The sequence below is a fragment of the Rhinolophus sinicus genome, chromosome 2 (assembly GCF_057876585.1).
Source record: "Rhinolophus sinicus isolate RSI-liver-muscle chromosome 2, RSI-T2T, whole genome shotgun sequence".
Lineage (NCBI taxonomy): Eukaryota > Metazoa > Chordata > Mammalia > Chiroptera > Rhinolophidae > Rhinolophus > Rhinolophus sinicus.
The window spans coordinates 94552522-94565406 of record NC_142502.1 but is presented as its reverse complement, the minus strand read 5'-3'; the positions used below and the strand labels follow the sequence as shown (position 1 = coordinate 94565406).

The 12885-nt window shown below is 37.7% G+C and overlaps 1 protein-coding gene across 1 annotated transcript in view; it reads left to right on the top strand.

Annotated features, from left to right (window-relative positions):
- Positions 1-12885, top strand: part of CDC5L (cell division cycle 5 like) — a 40105-nt gene that overhangs the window by 2710 nt on the left and 24510 nt on the right. The window contains exons 3-8 of the mRNA XM_019734745.3: positions 936-1097; positions 1677-1804; positions 3666-3765; positions 8878-9096; positions 10491-10635; positions 11885-12073. Coding sequence (XP_019590304.1) covers positions 936-1097; positions 1677-1804; positions 3666-3765; positions 8878-9096; positions 10491-10635; positions 11885-12073 — 943 coding nt within the window. The remainder of the gene's footprint in view (positions 1-935; positions 1098-1676; positions 1805-3665; positions 3766-8877; positions 9097-10490; positions 10636-11884; positions 12074-12885) is intronic.

Sequence of the window (12885 nt, the reverse complement as noted above, 5' to 3'; positions counted from 1 at the left end):
AGATGGGAATTTAGATTTAAGACTTAGCTGTCACTTGCTTCCTATGTGATCTTAGGCAAGCTATTTTTCTGCCCTCTCTCCTGTGCCTGTTTTCTCCCAGTTGGGTGATAATACATCTTGGCCTTAACTGCTGGAGATATGAGGCTCAAGTGAGTTAATGTGCTTAAGAGTACTTTGTGAAGCATAAAATAAATCTGCTTTTATTTAGAGATGGACTCCAGCTTATAAATTGCGTTCCCAAAGTTTTAAAAGTTGATTAGAACTTACTTTCCCAAAGAAATAAATAATAAATAATGGTTAATATTCTAGGCTAGTTCACAGTAGTTGAGTTTTCTCATAATACAGTTGAAATATTGTATATTTGCTCCCCCAAAATGTAACATAACCCAACACTACCCCTGGGGTGTCCCCTTTTAAATCACAGGGTAGTGGACACATTAAACTTTTATATGTGTTTGTGGCATGAGTGATCTGGCCCCAGCCCTGACCCATGTGGTACGAGGACCGTATTTTGAATTGTACAAGAATGACCTAATTTCCTAGGTGCCTGGGGAGGGGAAAGGATCAGAATGTAGAGGTTGGACCCCAAAGAAGAAGATGGTCCTGATTTCTGTTTCTCGTAGTGGAGCTAAGCCCCTGCCCTAATGTTTGGTAAGGCTTATATTTTCTTTGCCAGCCTCTCATCCTGCTAAGTAGAATGGGTGGAAAAGGTGGGTCGGGTGGGGTATTAAGAAAGACAGATCATGACGGTAGTTTTGCTTAAATTGAAAAACACACCAAACAAAAGCAGTGAATATTCTGTTGTAAAAAAAGAACAGCTTTCATGATTAGTTACCTTGTATTTTTCAGACACCAGAAGTCAGTGTATCTAATGTATAAATAAGATATTCATGTGAGGTGACTGATTAATATATAAAATTGTCTCTTTTTAATAGGTATGAGTGGCTGGATCCAAGCATTAAGAAAACAGAATGGTCCAGAGAAGAGGAGGAAAAACTCTTGCACTTGGCCAAGTTGATGCCAACTCAGTGGAGGACCATCGCTCCCATCATTGGAAGAACAGCTGCCCAGTGCTTGGAACATTATGAATTTCTTCTGTAAGTAAATCTCCAAAAATGTGTACATATCTTCTGAATGAAGCTGAATAAAGTAGCATTTTCTGCCTTTAAACATGTAGTTAAAGATCTGAGTAACGCTAAAGGAGCTAATGCTATTAGATTACAGCCTCCAAATCTCATGTGGTTGATCAAAATGATGTCTTCTGTTAATGTATTTTGTAAAAGAATAATTAAAAAATATCCAAATCATACATGTTCATCATGGAAAACCTTGGAAAAAATAGTAAACCAAATAAAAATCACCCATAACCACACTGCAGAGAGTTAGCCATTGGAACGTTTTGGTTCTTCACTAATAGTTTTCTTTATATTTGTAGGGCTTACTGCATTTGTGATTAAGGGGCTACTTGAATCCTATTTTATAGTGAATGGAAACACTCACTGAAAGTAGAAGGAATTTTAATAGCATCTCTTTCAGGTGAAGCAGTAGTATAAGTGCTCTGTTTTGTTAATACCCATCCATTGGGTTTTTGAAAGAAAATGCCAGGGCAGGAAACCTGGTATTTCTAAGACTAAACTGTGTGATAGTATGACTAACTCTTCTGAACTCTTTTCTAGGGATAAAGCTGCCCAAAGAGACAATGAAGAGGAAACAACAGATGATCCCCGAAAACTGAAACCTGGAGAAATAGATCCAAATCCAGAAACAAAACCAGCACGGCCTGATCCAATTGATATGGATGAAGGTAAGTGTAGGCTCGTGAGGAATTTATTTCTTTGGTAACCATATACTCCTTAGGCTTCTTTTCAACTTATTTCCTTTCTAAACTCTGACTTTTTAGAATCCCAATTAAATCTGCATTTGTTATTCTAAATCTCGTTCTAAATGTGTCCAGACTTCTATTATAGAGCAATTGCTTTTTTTTTGACAGTGTCTCTTGATCTTCTGATTATTCAGTTGATTTAATAAGTTGAGCAGTGTAATACTAATGGGCAGATTTCCTGGAAGCTAGAGCTAAGTAAGCCTTTGGAGATCTGTATGCTCCTTCCCGTTCTGCGCTGAGAACCAAGAAGTCAGGATATTGGGCTCCAGTCCTCAGTTCTTTGACTTGAGGCAGGTAATTTAATCTGAAAAAGCAACACTGCAAGACTGTGATGGAGATTTAGGATGACTCCTTGAGACACTGAATCAAGAATCAGAGGAACTGCATGTTAGATCCATGCCTGTCTCTTATTAGCTGTTTGACCATAGGCGAGTCATATGATCTCTCTGAACTTTGGTTCCATTTCCTGCAAGATGGAGAATGATGTCTATCTTACCTTACAAGATTGTTGTGAAACATTTAAGGAATATTTGGTGATTTTTTAAAATTTAAAAGTTTGAGGGTAGTGGTTCCCAAAGGCAGACAATGGCTGGTCTGGCTGCTTCCTTGTCACATGGTGAACTTTTAAAGATACAGGTACGAGGACCACCCCTGGAGATAACCGAGTCAGTAATTTTGGGAGTGGAGGGGCGATTCTGGAATCAGAGATTTTTAAAAGTTCTCTTGTGATTCCACTGGACAGCCTTGTATAGGAATAGGTCTAAGGCATCAGTAATGACATTTATTATTCTACTTTGGGGAGCCATGGAAAATGTATTGGAGGAGAGAAATAATTCTGAGGGAAGAAAGGTGTAGCTAATGAAGATGATCAATTCCCTTATAATTATTTAGTAGTTTTGCTGTATTTCACAGTTTGTGCTGTGCCAGTTAGTAGATGATAATGAAGGAGGTGATAATTATGGCCACTGTTTAATGAATACTTGCTAGGTGCTTTACCTATTTCATTTTACTTAGCTTTTTTTTTAATTTTTTTATTTTTTAAAGATTTTATTGGGGAAGGGGAACAGGACTTTATTGGGGAACAATGGTCAAATTGTTGTCCTTTCAATCTTAGTTGTGGGGGGTTCTGTTCAGCTTCAAGTTGTTCTTTCAGTCTTAGTTGTGGAGGGCGCAGCTCAGCTCCAGGTCCAGTTGCCGTTGCTAGTTGCAGGGGGCACAGCCCACCATCCCTTGTGGGAGTCGAACCGGCAACCTTGTGGTTGAGAGGACAGGCTCCAACCAACTGAGCCATCTGGGAGCTCAGCGGCAGCTCAGCTCAAGGTGTCGTGTTCAATCTTAGTTGCAGGGGGCAGAGCCCACCATCCCTTGTGGGACTCAAGGAATTGAACTGGCAACCTGGTTGAGAGCCCACTGGCCCATGTGGGAATCGAACCGGCAGCCTTCGGAGTTAGGAGCACGGAGCTCTAACTGCCTGAGCCACCGGGCCGGCCCCCTTTACTTAGCTTTTCTTAACATCCCTGTGAAGTAGGAATTGTTATTCTCCTTTTATAGATGATGAGACATTCTCAGGGAGGGTAAGTTATCCTGGGTCATATAGGTAGCAAGTGGTGGGCCTGGTTTTTAACTTAGGTTTCTCTGATTTAAAAACACAAGCTATTTTTATTATGCTATCCGATATAATAATTATATGTGGTTTTTCTAATCTTAAGCAATAGGGTATGTCTCTCACATACCTAGCTTCTGTTGGAGAAGAACTTAGTTTTTCTTCTCTTTATTTTTGCAGATGAACTTGAGATGCTTTCTGAAGCTAGAGCTCGCCTGGCTAATACTCAGGGAAAGAAGGCAAAGAGGAAAGCAAGAGAGAAACAGTTGGAAGAAGCAAGGTATGGTTGTTTTCATCCATAGTTGAACAATTGGTCTATGCATCCTTAGGCCTAATAAAACTGCGTGATTTATCCAACCTTATTAGGTGAGTAATAATTAGAATTGTCCAATTCCAGTTTTGCTAATATTCCTTAGTTTCTTTATTACTTGAAAAAGTCTTATTTTTTCCCCCCAACCATTTCAGAATATAGAAAATGCATATTAAAAATTTTTTTTGGTAAGATACAGCAGAAATAATGCCGAGATAGTTCAGTTGGCAGGTTGGATTTTTCTGTTAGCATAGGAGAGCTTTGTTTGTTGTAGCCATCTTGGAGTCAGATGGCTGGAGGACTGTGTGACTTTTGCATGATTGCCTGTTAGCTACTCTGCTTGATTAGTGTTGGGCAAGCACTGGCTTAAAACAGGAAACTCGACTGAGCATAGATGGACTGAACATTAATGAACCTCAAACCACATTTTAGGCTCTCACAGAAATTTGGATTTAAAAAGTGAGTGAATTAAGTACTGCCCTCTACTCAAGGTCCTCTCCACTTTCCTCTCCCGTTTTTTCCTTTTGGTTGGCGCCATGATTGACATCATTTCTAATGGCCCAGAAACGAAGAGGAAGTGGATAAAGGAAAAGCCTGAATTGTATAAGAGCTTATTAACGTTTGGAATTCAGGCATTGTAATCTTAGTACACAGCTGTCTTTTGTGGTCCCCAAGTCAGGAAGTGCTTTCTGACCTGATGAGTAGCATTATGTTGATGGTTTCCCCCATAATGGCTTTCAAGTGCCAGATTTTGGGATGGAGCGTTCTTTCATGCCTGAGGATGCTTGTTTTGGCATCACCGGCCAATCACTAACCCAGAAGAGTAACCTATGATGGAAGTACCACTGGCCTGGGACAATAAACAGAAACCAAGAGGAGGTACTAAATTTGCCAAGTCTCAGCCACCTTTCTATTCTGTACACTAGTTAGGGTTAAATAATGTGAGTAAGGTTGAAAAAATACTCATCCATTTTGTTCACGATTGGTTGAAAACCAAATGTTTTTGAGCCTTTAACCATATGGATTGGGCCAGGGACGTGGCAAGTGCACGTGTGAAAAATCTCCAAGTGTGGCTGACATTGCTCGCTTTAAGTACATTTTACCAGGTTTAAATTTACCCTATACTTTCTTTAGATTTTCTTAGAGCGTCTACACATCTTATAACTTAACGTATGTATATCTTATAACAGACTAGATAGGTCTCTATGCAAAGTGCAGTGCAGGGCTCTTTAAATGCTGAATTACAGATCTGTTTTATAACTTAAAGCTTCTTATTGATTATAAAAACATTACACTTTTCCGTTAGTGTTGTCTTTTTTTGGGGCATGGTTGATATCGTGCTGCATAGCTTGGTTGTATTCACTTAGCCTGTTTCCCGGAAAATAAGACCTAGCCAGACAATGAGCTCTAATTAGTCTTTTGGAGCAAAAATTAATACAAGACCTGGTATTATATTTATTTGTTATATTTATTATATTATATATTATATCATATTATATTATACCCGAGCGGGTATTATGTTATATAAGACCCAGTCTTATAGTAAAATAAGATCAGGTCTTATATTAATTTTTGCTCCAAAAGATGCATTAGAGCTAATTGTCCGGCTAGGTCTTATTTTTGGGGAAACACGGTAGTATTATATTGCAAAGGCTTTTTAATGTCATTTGAAGTCTTTATTTCCTTTATTTAAAGAATGAAGTTATTTTAACTTTTGAAGTGTTTTCTTTCAAACCTTTCTCTCAATATAGATGTGCATTTATGTATATGTACACACAAAATAACGTTGATATAAGATTCGATCATACTGTATATGTTATTTTGATGAAAAGTCAGCCGTTAATCTTATTGGGATTCCCTTGTAAGTTAATGAATCATTTTTCTTTTGCTGCTTTAAAGATTTTCTCCTTGTCTTTGGCTTCCAGCATTTTTAATACGATGTTTCTCTTTGTAGATTTCTTTATGTTCATCTTACTTGGAGTTTTGAGCTTTCAGGATGTGTAGGTTAATGAATTTCAATAAACTTGGGAAATTTTCAGCTATTATTTGTCAGAATAGTTTGTCTCCCTTTTTTCTTTCCTCTCCTTTTGGTACTCCTTTTGTGCATATGTTGGTGCACTTAATGGTGTCCCACATTTCTGTGAGGCTCGTTCGTACGTGGTTCTTCATTCTTTTTATCTCTGTTCTTCAGATTGCATAATCTTTATCCGTCTGTCTTCATGTTTGCTAATTCTTCTGTCAGTTTGAATCTACTGTGGAGCCTCTCTAGTGAAGTTTTCATTTCAGCTTTATCCTTTTCAACTCCACAATTTCCATTTGGTTCTTTTTAATCATTTCTATCTTTACTGATATTCTCTGTGTGATGCAACATTGTCATCATACCTTCCTTTACTTCTTTAATCATGGTTCCTTTTGTTCTTTGAACAAACTTATGAGGGCTCCTTTGAAGTCTGTGAAATAGAACATCTGGTAGCTCTCACAGGCAGTTTCTGTTACCTGCTTTTTTTTCTGGTGTACAGATCATGCTTTCCTGTTTTTTTTTTTTGCATGTCTCATAATTTTTTGTTGAGAACTGTAGAGTTGAGATGGTAAAGCAATTCTGGGTCCTTGTGTTCCCTTCACCCCCTCCTTGTTACTGTTACTTACTTACTTGTGTAGTGCCTGGCTGGATTATTTAGTGAGTCTGTTCTTGCTTCCCTCCCCTCAGATGTGAAGCCTCCCATCTTGCTTTTCCTGCCGTGCAATCCTGGTGTGCCCACAGTCACCCTGGGATGACAGTGGTTTTGACAGGACTAGGACATCCTTTTCCCTGGCTGCACCCGGCTGTTAAACTCTATTAATTGTTAGCTGATTGCTTCATTGTTTTCAGTGTCTTGGGGCATAAATTGCTCCATACATGGATCCAAATTTGGGCTCCTCCAAAGGGAAACTTGCTGAAGTCGGTGCTTGATATTTGTTCTGACTTCAGGGAGGCTCCTCCCCCGTATGTCTTTCGATGTTTCTGTGGCAAACTAGCGGGCCTGCAGTTCAGCCTATTTCTCCAATGAACCTCTCGGTTTTTCTTCCCATTGCGTTTTACCACAACTTGCACAGTTCCTGAGAGTACCATTAGGCTTGAACGTCTCCATGCTCTGTTGCACGTGAAGTTACTGTCTTTGGGGAGATACCTGGAGTTCTCTGTTTTACTGTTGCACTCTGATGTGTTTGTCTCCGAGTGACACCTTCACTTCAGGAGCTGAGTGCTCGGTGAAGGGGTGGGTAACAGCCCTAGTTCTCCTTGGCCAGCCGTTTCCATCATGGAACCCTCATCCCACAATCTGGGGCGAGGGCTCGTAGGACTCCAGTATTTTCAGTAGCACTGTGCTCAAGATAGAGCCTCTGTCTGGGCAGAAGAAGGAAGCCACTACTTTTCTGCTCTGGATTGAACCAACCTCTTCAATGGATATCTGGAGGCAGGATTAAAAATGTTGCTATATTGTTCCCCTCCTGTAATGAAAGCCCTCTTACTGGGCGTGGCCAGTGTTCTTGGCTGCACCAGTGTGGAGTGGAGTTTCCATCTCCCTAAGCTGGGAGGGAGGAAGAGGGGAAGGAGTGGATCTAGATTCAAGTATCACAGACTCTCACTTTTCTTACCAAGTTTTAGAGTTTCTTGGATAAATGCCTCTTCGTTTGCTCTATCACCTTAGGATCCCTTTCAGAAACTTAAAATTATCTTTTTTTTTTTTACTAATTTTTGTCAGTTTTTCTGGGGAATGGGTCTGCAGAGCCTCCTGAAGCTGGAAGTTGCTCCTGTGTACTGTTTTATAAATTTATTTCCCCCCCCTTTAATATTGTGAATAACTGTTCTCATCAAGTCATTAAAATGATAGCATCATGGGAAAGTACAAAGGAAAAAGTAAAAAGTAAATGAAATTCCAACTTCCAGTGATTATCACTGTTAATATTTGGCACACATTCTTCACATCTCGCCATGCATAGCATAATTGATAGATATGCATATAATATTTGTATGTTGCTCCATAACATGTAAATTTCATAATAATAATTACGTAAGTGTGTCTTGGGCATCTTTCCACGTCAGAATAGATTTATAGGCTTTTTAAAGGTTATATAGATGACTGTTATGCTATGCAATCTTATAACTATGTTATAAATTCATTTAACTCATTTCTTATTTTTGGATGTTTAGATTCTGTCTGGCTATCCACTATTCAGAACAGCGCTAGGGGAACAGTCTTGTAGCTAAGTCCTTGTTCATGTTCTTATTTATTTCCTTAGGCTTATGGCAGAGGAGTGAATTTGCTGGGTTAAACAATTTTTTTAAACTTTAGTGTTTTAATGTATATTTCTGAATTCTCTTTGGGAAAAGGTGTACCAGTTTGCTTTCTTAGTATTACCAGTGTGGGAGAATGGAGAATGTCCCCTTTTTGCACCCTGGCCATTAAAACAAAACAAAAAACTGAATGCTAATAGATATGCAAAAGTGGTACTTGTTGATTTAATTTGTGATTTTTAAGTTATTAGTTAGGTAAATCTTTTGTCATTTTAGCAATTTGCATTGTTTTTTTTAAAGTGAACCGTTTATTTCCTTTTGCTCCTTTTTTCTTTTGGGTTGCATTTTTTAAAAACTTGCATAGATTATTATATCGAACCATTCCTAAAATTAATTGAAAATATTTTTTTCTTATTATTTGCCTTTTAATTTTGTTTTATGATTTTTCTTTACAGAGTGCTGCAGAAATATGAAATTTAAATTTCAAAGCCATTGATCTTTTTTTTTGTTCTTTATTTAATTTATAGTTATTGAGTACATTCCCATCCAGAGATAAGATAACATATTTACTTACATAGTTCCTTCTGGTTTTTCTTTTTGCTTGTGTGTGTGTGTGTGTGTGTGTGTGTGTGTGTGCACGCGCGCACATATGCATGTGTCTTTAAATTGAAACTGAACTATATTTTGGTGAATGGTGTGAGGTGAGGATTTATTTCTTCCCCAAATAACCAAAAACTTTTCTTAACTCTTTTGGATAACCATCCCATCCCCATGGCATGTGATTTTCAAGGTGTTGTGTTCTTTTTCAGGCGTCTTGCTGCCCTCCAGAAGAGAAGAGAACTTCGAGCAGCTGGCATAGAAATTCAGAAGAAAAGAAAAAAGAAGAGAGGAGTTGATTATAATGCTGAAATCCCATTTGAAAAAAAGCCTGCTCTTGGTTTTTATGATACTTCTGAGGAAAACTACCAGGCTCTTGATGCAGATTTCAGGAAGTTAAGACAACAGGATCTTGATGGGGAGCTAAGATCGTAAGTGGCCTTGCTGGTTTTGAAAACAGAAAAATATTAGTCGGAATTTTATGGAGGGCCAAGTATTATCCTTGCCAGAGACAGACTTTTATTGTTTAGCACAGTGTGGCCCACATACGCTTTTATTTATTAATGGGTTGACCTTTCTGAGAAAATCAGTGACCCTGGCTCTGCTGTTTTTAGCAGACATGCTGTTTGTGTCTCTTGAAATGTCTGCGCTTTGGGTCTTAGTGAACTGTCTTCTCAGAGTCACAGTCTTAGGATTTATGTACATTTGTGACCAGGTTGTTCTACTAATAGTCTGAAGGAATCTGTCAAAATGTCTGGTTCGTTTTGGTTTTTCTAGTGAAAGTTTTATCTCCTTTTTCTTAAAATGAAAATTGAAAAAACTCACCAATACATTCTAAAATTTTTCACTTAATGAGGATTAGTAGGTATATTTATAAAATGTTTGTTTTAGGGTTCGTGAGATTTTGCCTATTGCTAGGGATTTTTAGAGTTTCTTTAATTATTAGATTTGAATATTGTGAGGAGAACCTTTATATTGTCAAAAGTTCTTTCTTTTTTAACTCGTTGACTGACTTTGCATTTCTATTGACATGAATTGTTCCTAAACAACAGATATCAGCCACTGTGAAACAAGATTTTCTTGGATGTACTCCATTGTATTTTCTCAAAATAGGACCTTGCTTTAGGTAGCTTCTGCAAATAAAGAGACTGAAGATGAAAACTAATCATTTGGAAGGAGTAGACTAGATGGGGGAAGAGGATGACACACAGAAGGGAAGGAGGCCTTCCTGGAGCTTTAAAAGATGGCCTTGAGCCTGGCTTTAGACAAGTTTTTGGTGTAATTTGTCAGGAGTTAAAATATCCTTTTTAAAAATTTTGTGAATTTTAAAATCATAACAAGCAATTGAATAAGTTTTAAATTTTTAAATAAAAAAATTCACAATGTTTTCATTCCCTTCATATAATTGTTTTCCTTTTTAGAATACTTCATAATTTTCTTATGTACATACACATACTTATATATGAATATATGTGATATCGGAATAGTTCTGTGTTTTTCTTTTAATGTTGTGTTGTATATAACATTTAGCTTATTGTCATAGTTTTTATAGTTATATAGTTTTAACATTCAATACTTAAATTACTTAGTGTATCCCATTTTATTCATAATTGTTAGCTATTCTAAGTCTGCATTCCTCTTGAATATAGTGGGTAGGTAATGGTGTAAGGACCAACTTAATGTATATAGTTTATTTTGATTGTTTATTAGTTTTCTTAGAAATGGGCTTATTTTGTTAAACTGTATGAGAGTATTTATATGGCTTTTAATGTTATTGCCTATATGTATCTTTGAAAAGAAAAATCTCTATTTTGATCCATGACAGTGAAAAAGAAGGAAGAGATAGAAAAAAAGACAAGCAGCATTTGAAAAGGAAAAAAGAATCTGATTTGCCATCAGCTATTCTTCAAACTAGTGGTGTTTCTGAATTTACTAAAAAGAGAAGCAAACTAGTACTTCCTGCCCCTCAGGTAATATGATAAAAGCAGTTTTTTCATTGTGTGAACTCATATGTTAACCATTAATTCAGCAAATATCTGAGGGCCTATGTACCAAGTTTTTGCTAGGTGCTGGTTCCCCTGCAAAACTGACAGTATAGTAGGTGAGCCACATAAAAATAAGTCATTGTGATTATAGCATGATAAATAAGCACCACCTCCTCTGCATAATGATACCAGGCCTTAAACTACTCGTGATGGTTTAGTAACTGATGGTCAGCTGTTATCAGTTTGTCAGCAGGTTAGGGCTCCCAGGCCTCATTTTTGTGGTTGACCAGGATAAAGATGGTGTTTGGCTCTGTGGACTTTTCACTGCTTTCTTTTAGGAAATGTTTTGTTGTCATACTTTTCGAGCCAACAGCAGTGAAAGTCACCGTGGGAGTTGAGGAGAAGAGAGATAGAAACATTTCCTCATTCAGCTTATCATGGACTCTATTCCTTTGACTTGATGATAGTTGGGTAGAAACATGGGAATTTTGGATAAGCTCTTGGGTTTGTTTTTTGCAAGTACAGATGAAAAGGGAATTATTGATTGATTGCCACAGGAGAGGAGCTGAATAAGCTCTTGTTCTGTTTCGAATAGTATAGCTCTGTGGAACTGGACAGTTTAATGGAGCACAGTGATGGACTTAGGAAGCCAGAGAAGCTTCTCTCCCCAAGTGAGTGCACTGGCTGTATCAACACAAGATTCTTCAGCACAAACAAAATAATTTTGTCAGATTCTGCCCTTCCTAGTACTAGTGATATTTCTTAAATTGGGACTTTGCCTGTTATTTTCTTAGTGCTCCTTAGGATATTCATTTTGGTAAAGTTACTAAGATAATACATTTTGATTTTTTAAGGGATCTTATGGGTAAGTGGACTCTGTGGTTTTCGGTCATCCCACCATATGATAGTTTTGTACAAACAATACTATTTTATGTTTTTGGTTTATTAATATGTTGCTTGGTTTAAAAGAATTTCAGTATGGAAATACATACAAAACTTTGCAGCTTGATATCATGGAATCCTCCCCCCGCCCCCACCCCCACATATTATATAGGAAAGACTTAAAAACTTTATTATGGAAATTTTTAAACCCACAAAAAGTAAAGAAAGTAATACAGTGAACCTCATGTACTCATCACACAGTTTTAGCAATTTATCTTTCTGGAATATGAACCTTTTAAGCTGTGTTCTTCTCTGGTTAAAATATTGTTTACTGTGATAACTGTCGTTTTAGATTTCCGATGCAGAACTCCAGGAAGTTGTGAAAGTAGGCCAAGCAAGTGAAATTGCCCGTCAAACTGCTGAGGAATCTGGCATCACAAACTCGGCCTCCAGTACTCTTCTGTCTGAGTACAACGTCACCAACAACAGCATTGCTCTTCGAACCCCACGGACGCCAGCTTCCCAGGACAGAATTCTGCAGGTAAGCTGTCACACAGTAGAGGAAGCCTTTCACTTTGTTTGTTGTTCTTGGAAGCATTCGGAAGGTGAACACTGAGTGGTTTGGTTTTGTTTCTTTTAGGGTAAACCGTTTGAAACTGAATCCTGAATGCACAGATCTTAGCGATTTCTAGAGCAGGGAAGCTAACTCAGCATATTCAGTAATTTGGTGCTTTCCTTTCTTCATTTATTAAGTCATAGTTTTTTTGAAGCCAGCCCTTCTACCTTCTAATGCAGTCTTTGGTATCTGTCAGTAAAGCACAGCATTGTAAAATGTCATGTTGCCTAGCAATCCTAGAAAGAAATCAGATGTGTATAGTCAGTAATTTTTAAAACTTCTTGCATTTCTGGACTTAGCTCGGCGTAGGCTGCCGTCAGTACTCCTTCCTTCTCCTTAATACGTGATCTGTACAGCCCTGGGTGTTCTTAGGGTATCTGCATGCCAGAGGATAACAAAACACTTATTGAGTCTTTTATTAGCCTTAACATCTCATTTCCTTTTTTCTGATAGTCAGAAATATAATTTTAAAGTTTTGATTCAGGAGTCAAGTAGTCCTATAAGGCTTAGTAAGAAAACAATTGAGTCCCTCATCACTTGCTCTTTAGAGGCATCAATTACAATTCTTGGTTCTTATTACCTTATTGCGAAGACACTTGTAACATGTTGATTTTTTTTTTCTTCCAGTTTTAGGCATTTTTCCATCCAGAATTTGAACATTTGGCTCTCTTACATCTTCTGCCTTTATCATGCATGCACTCTTTCCATTCCCTCATTTTCCATTACAGTTACGTCGT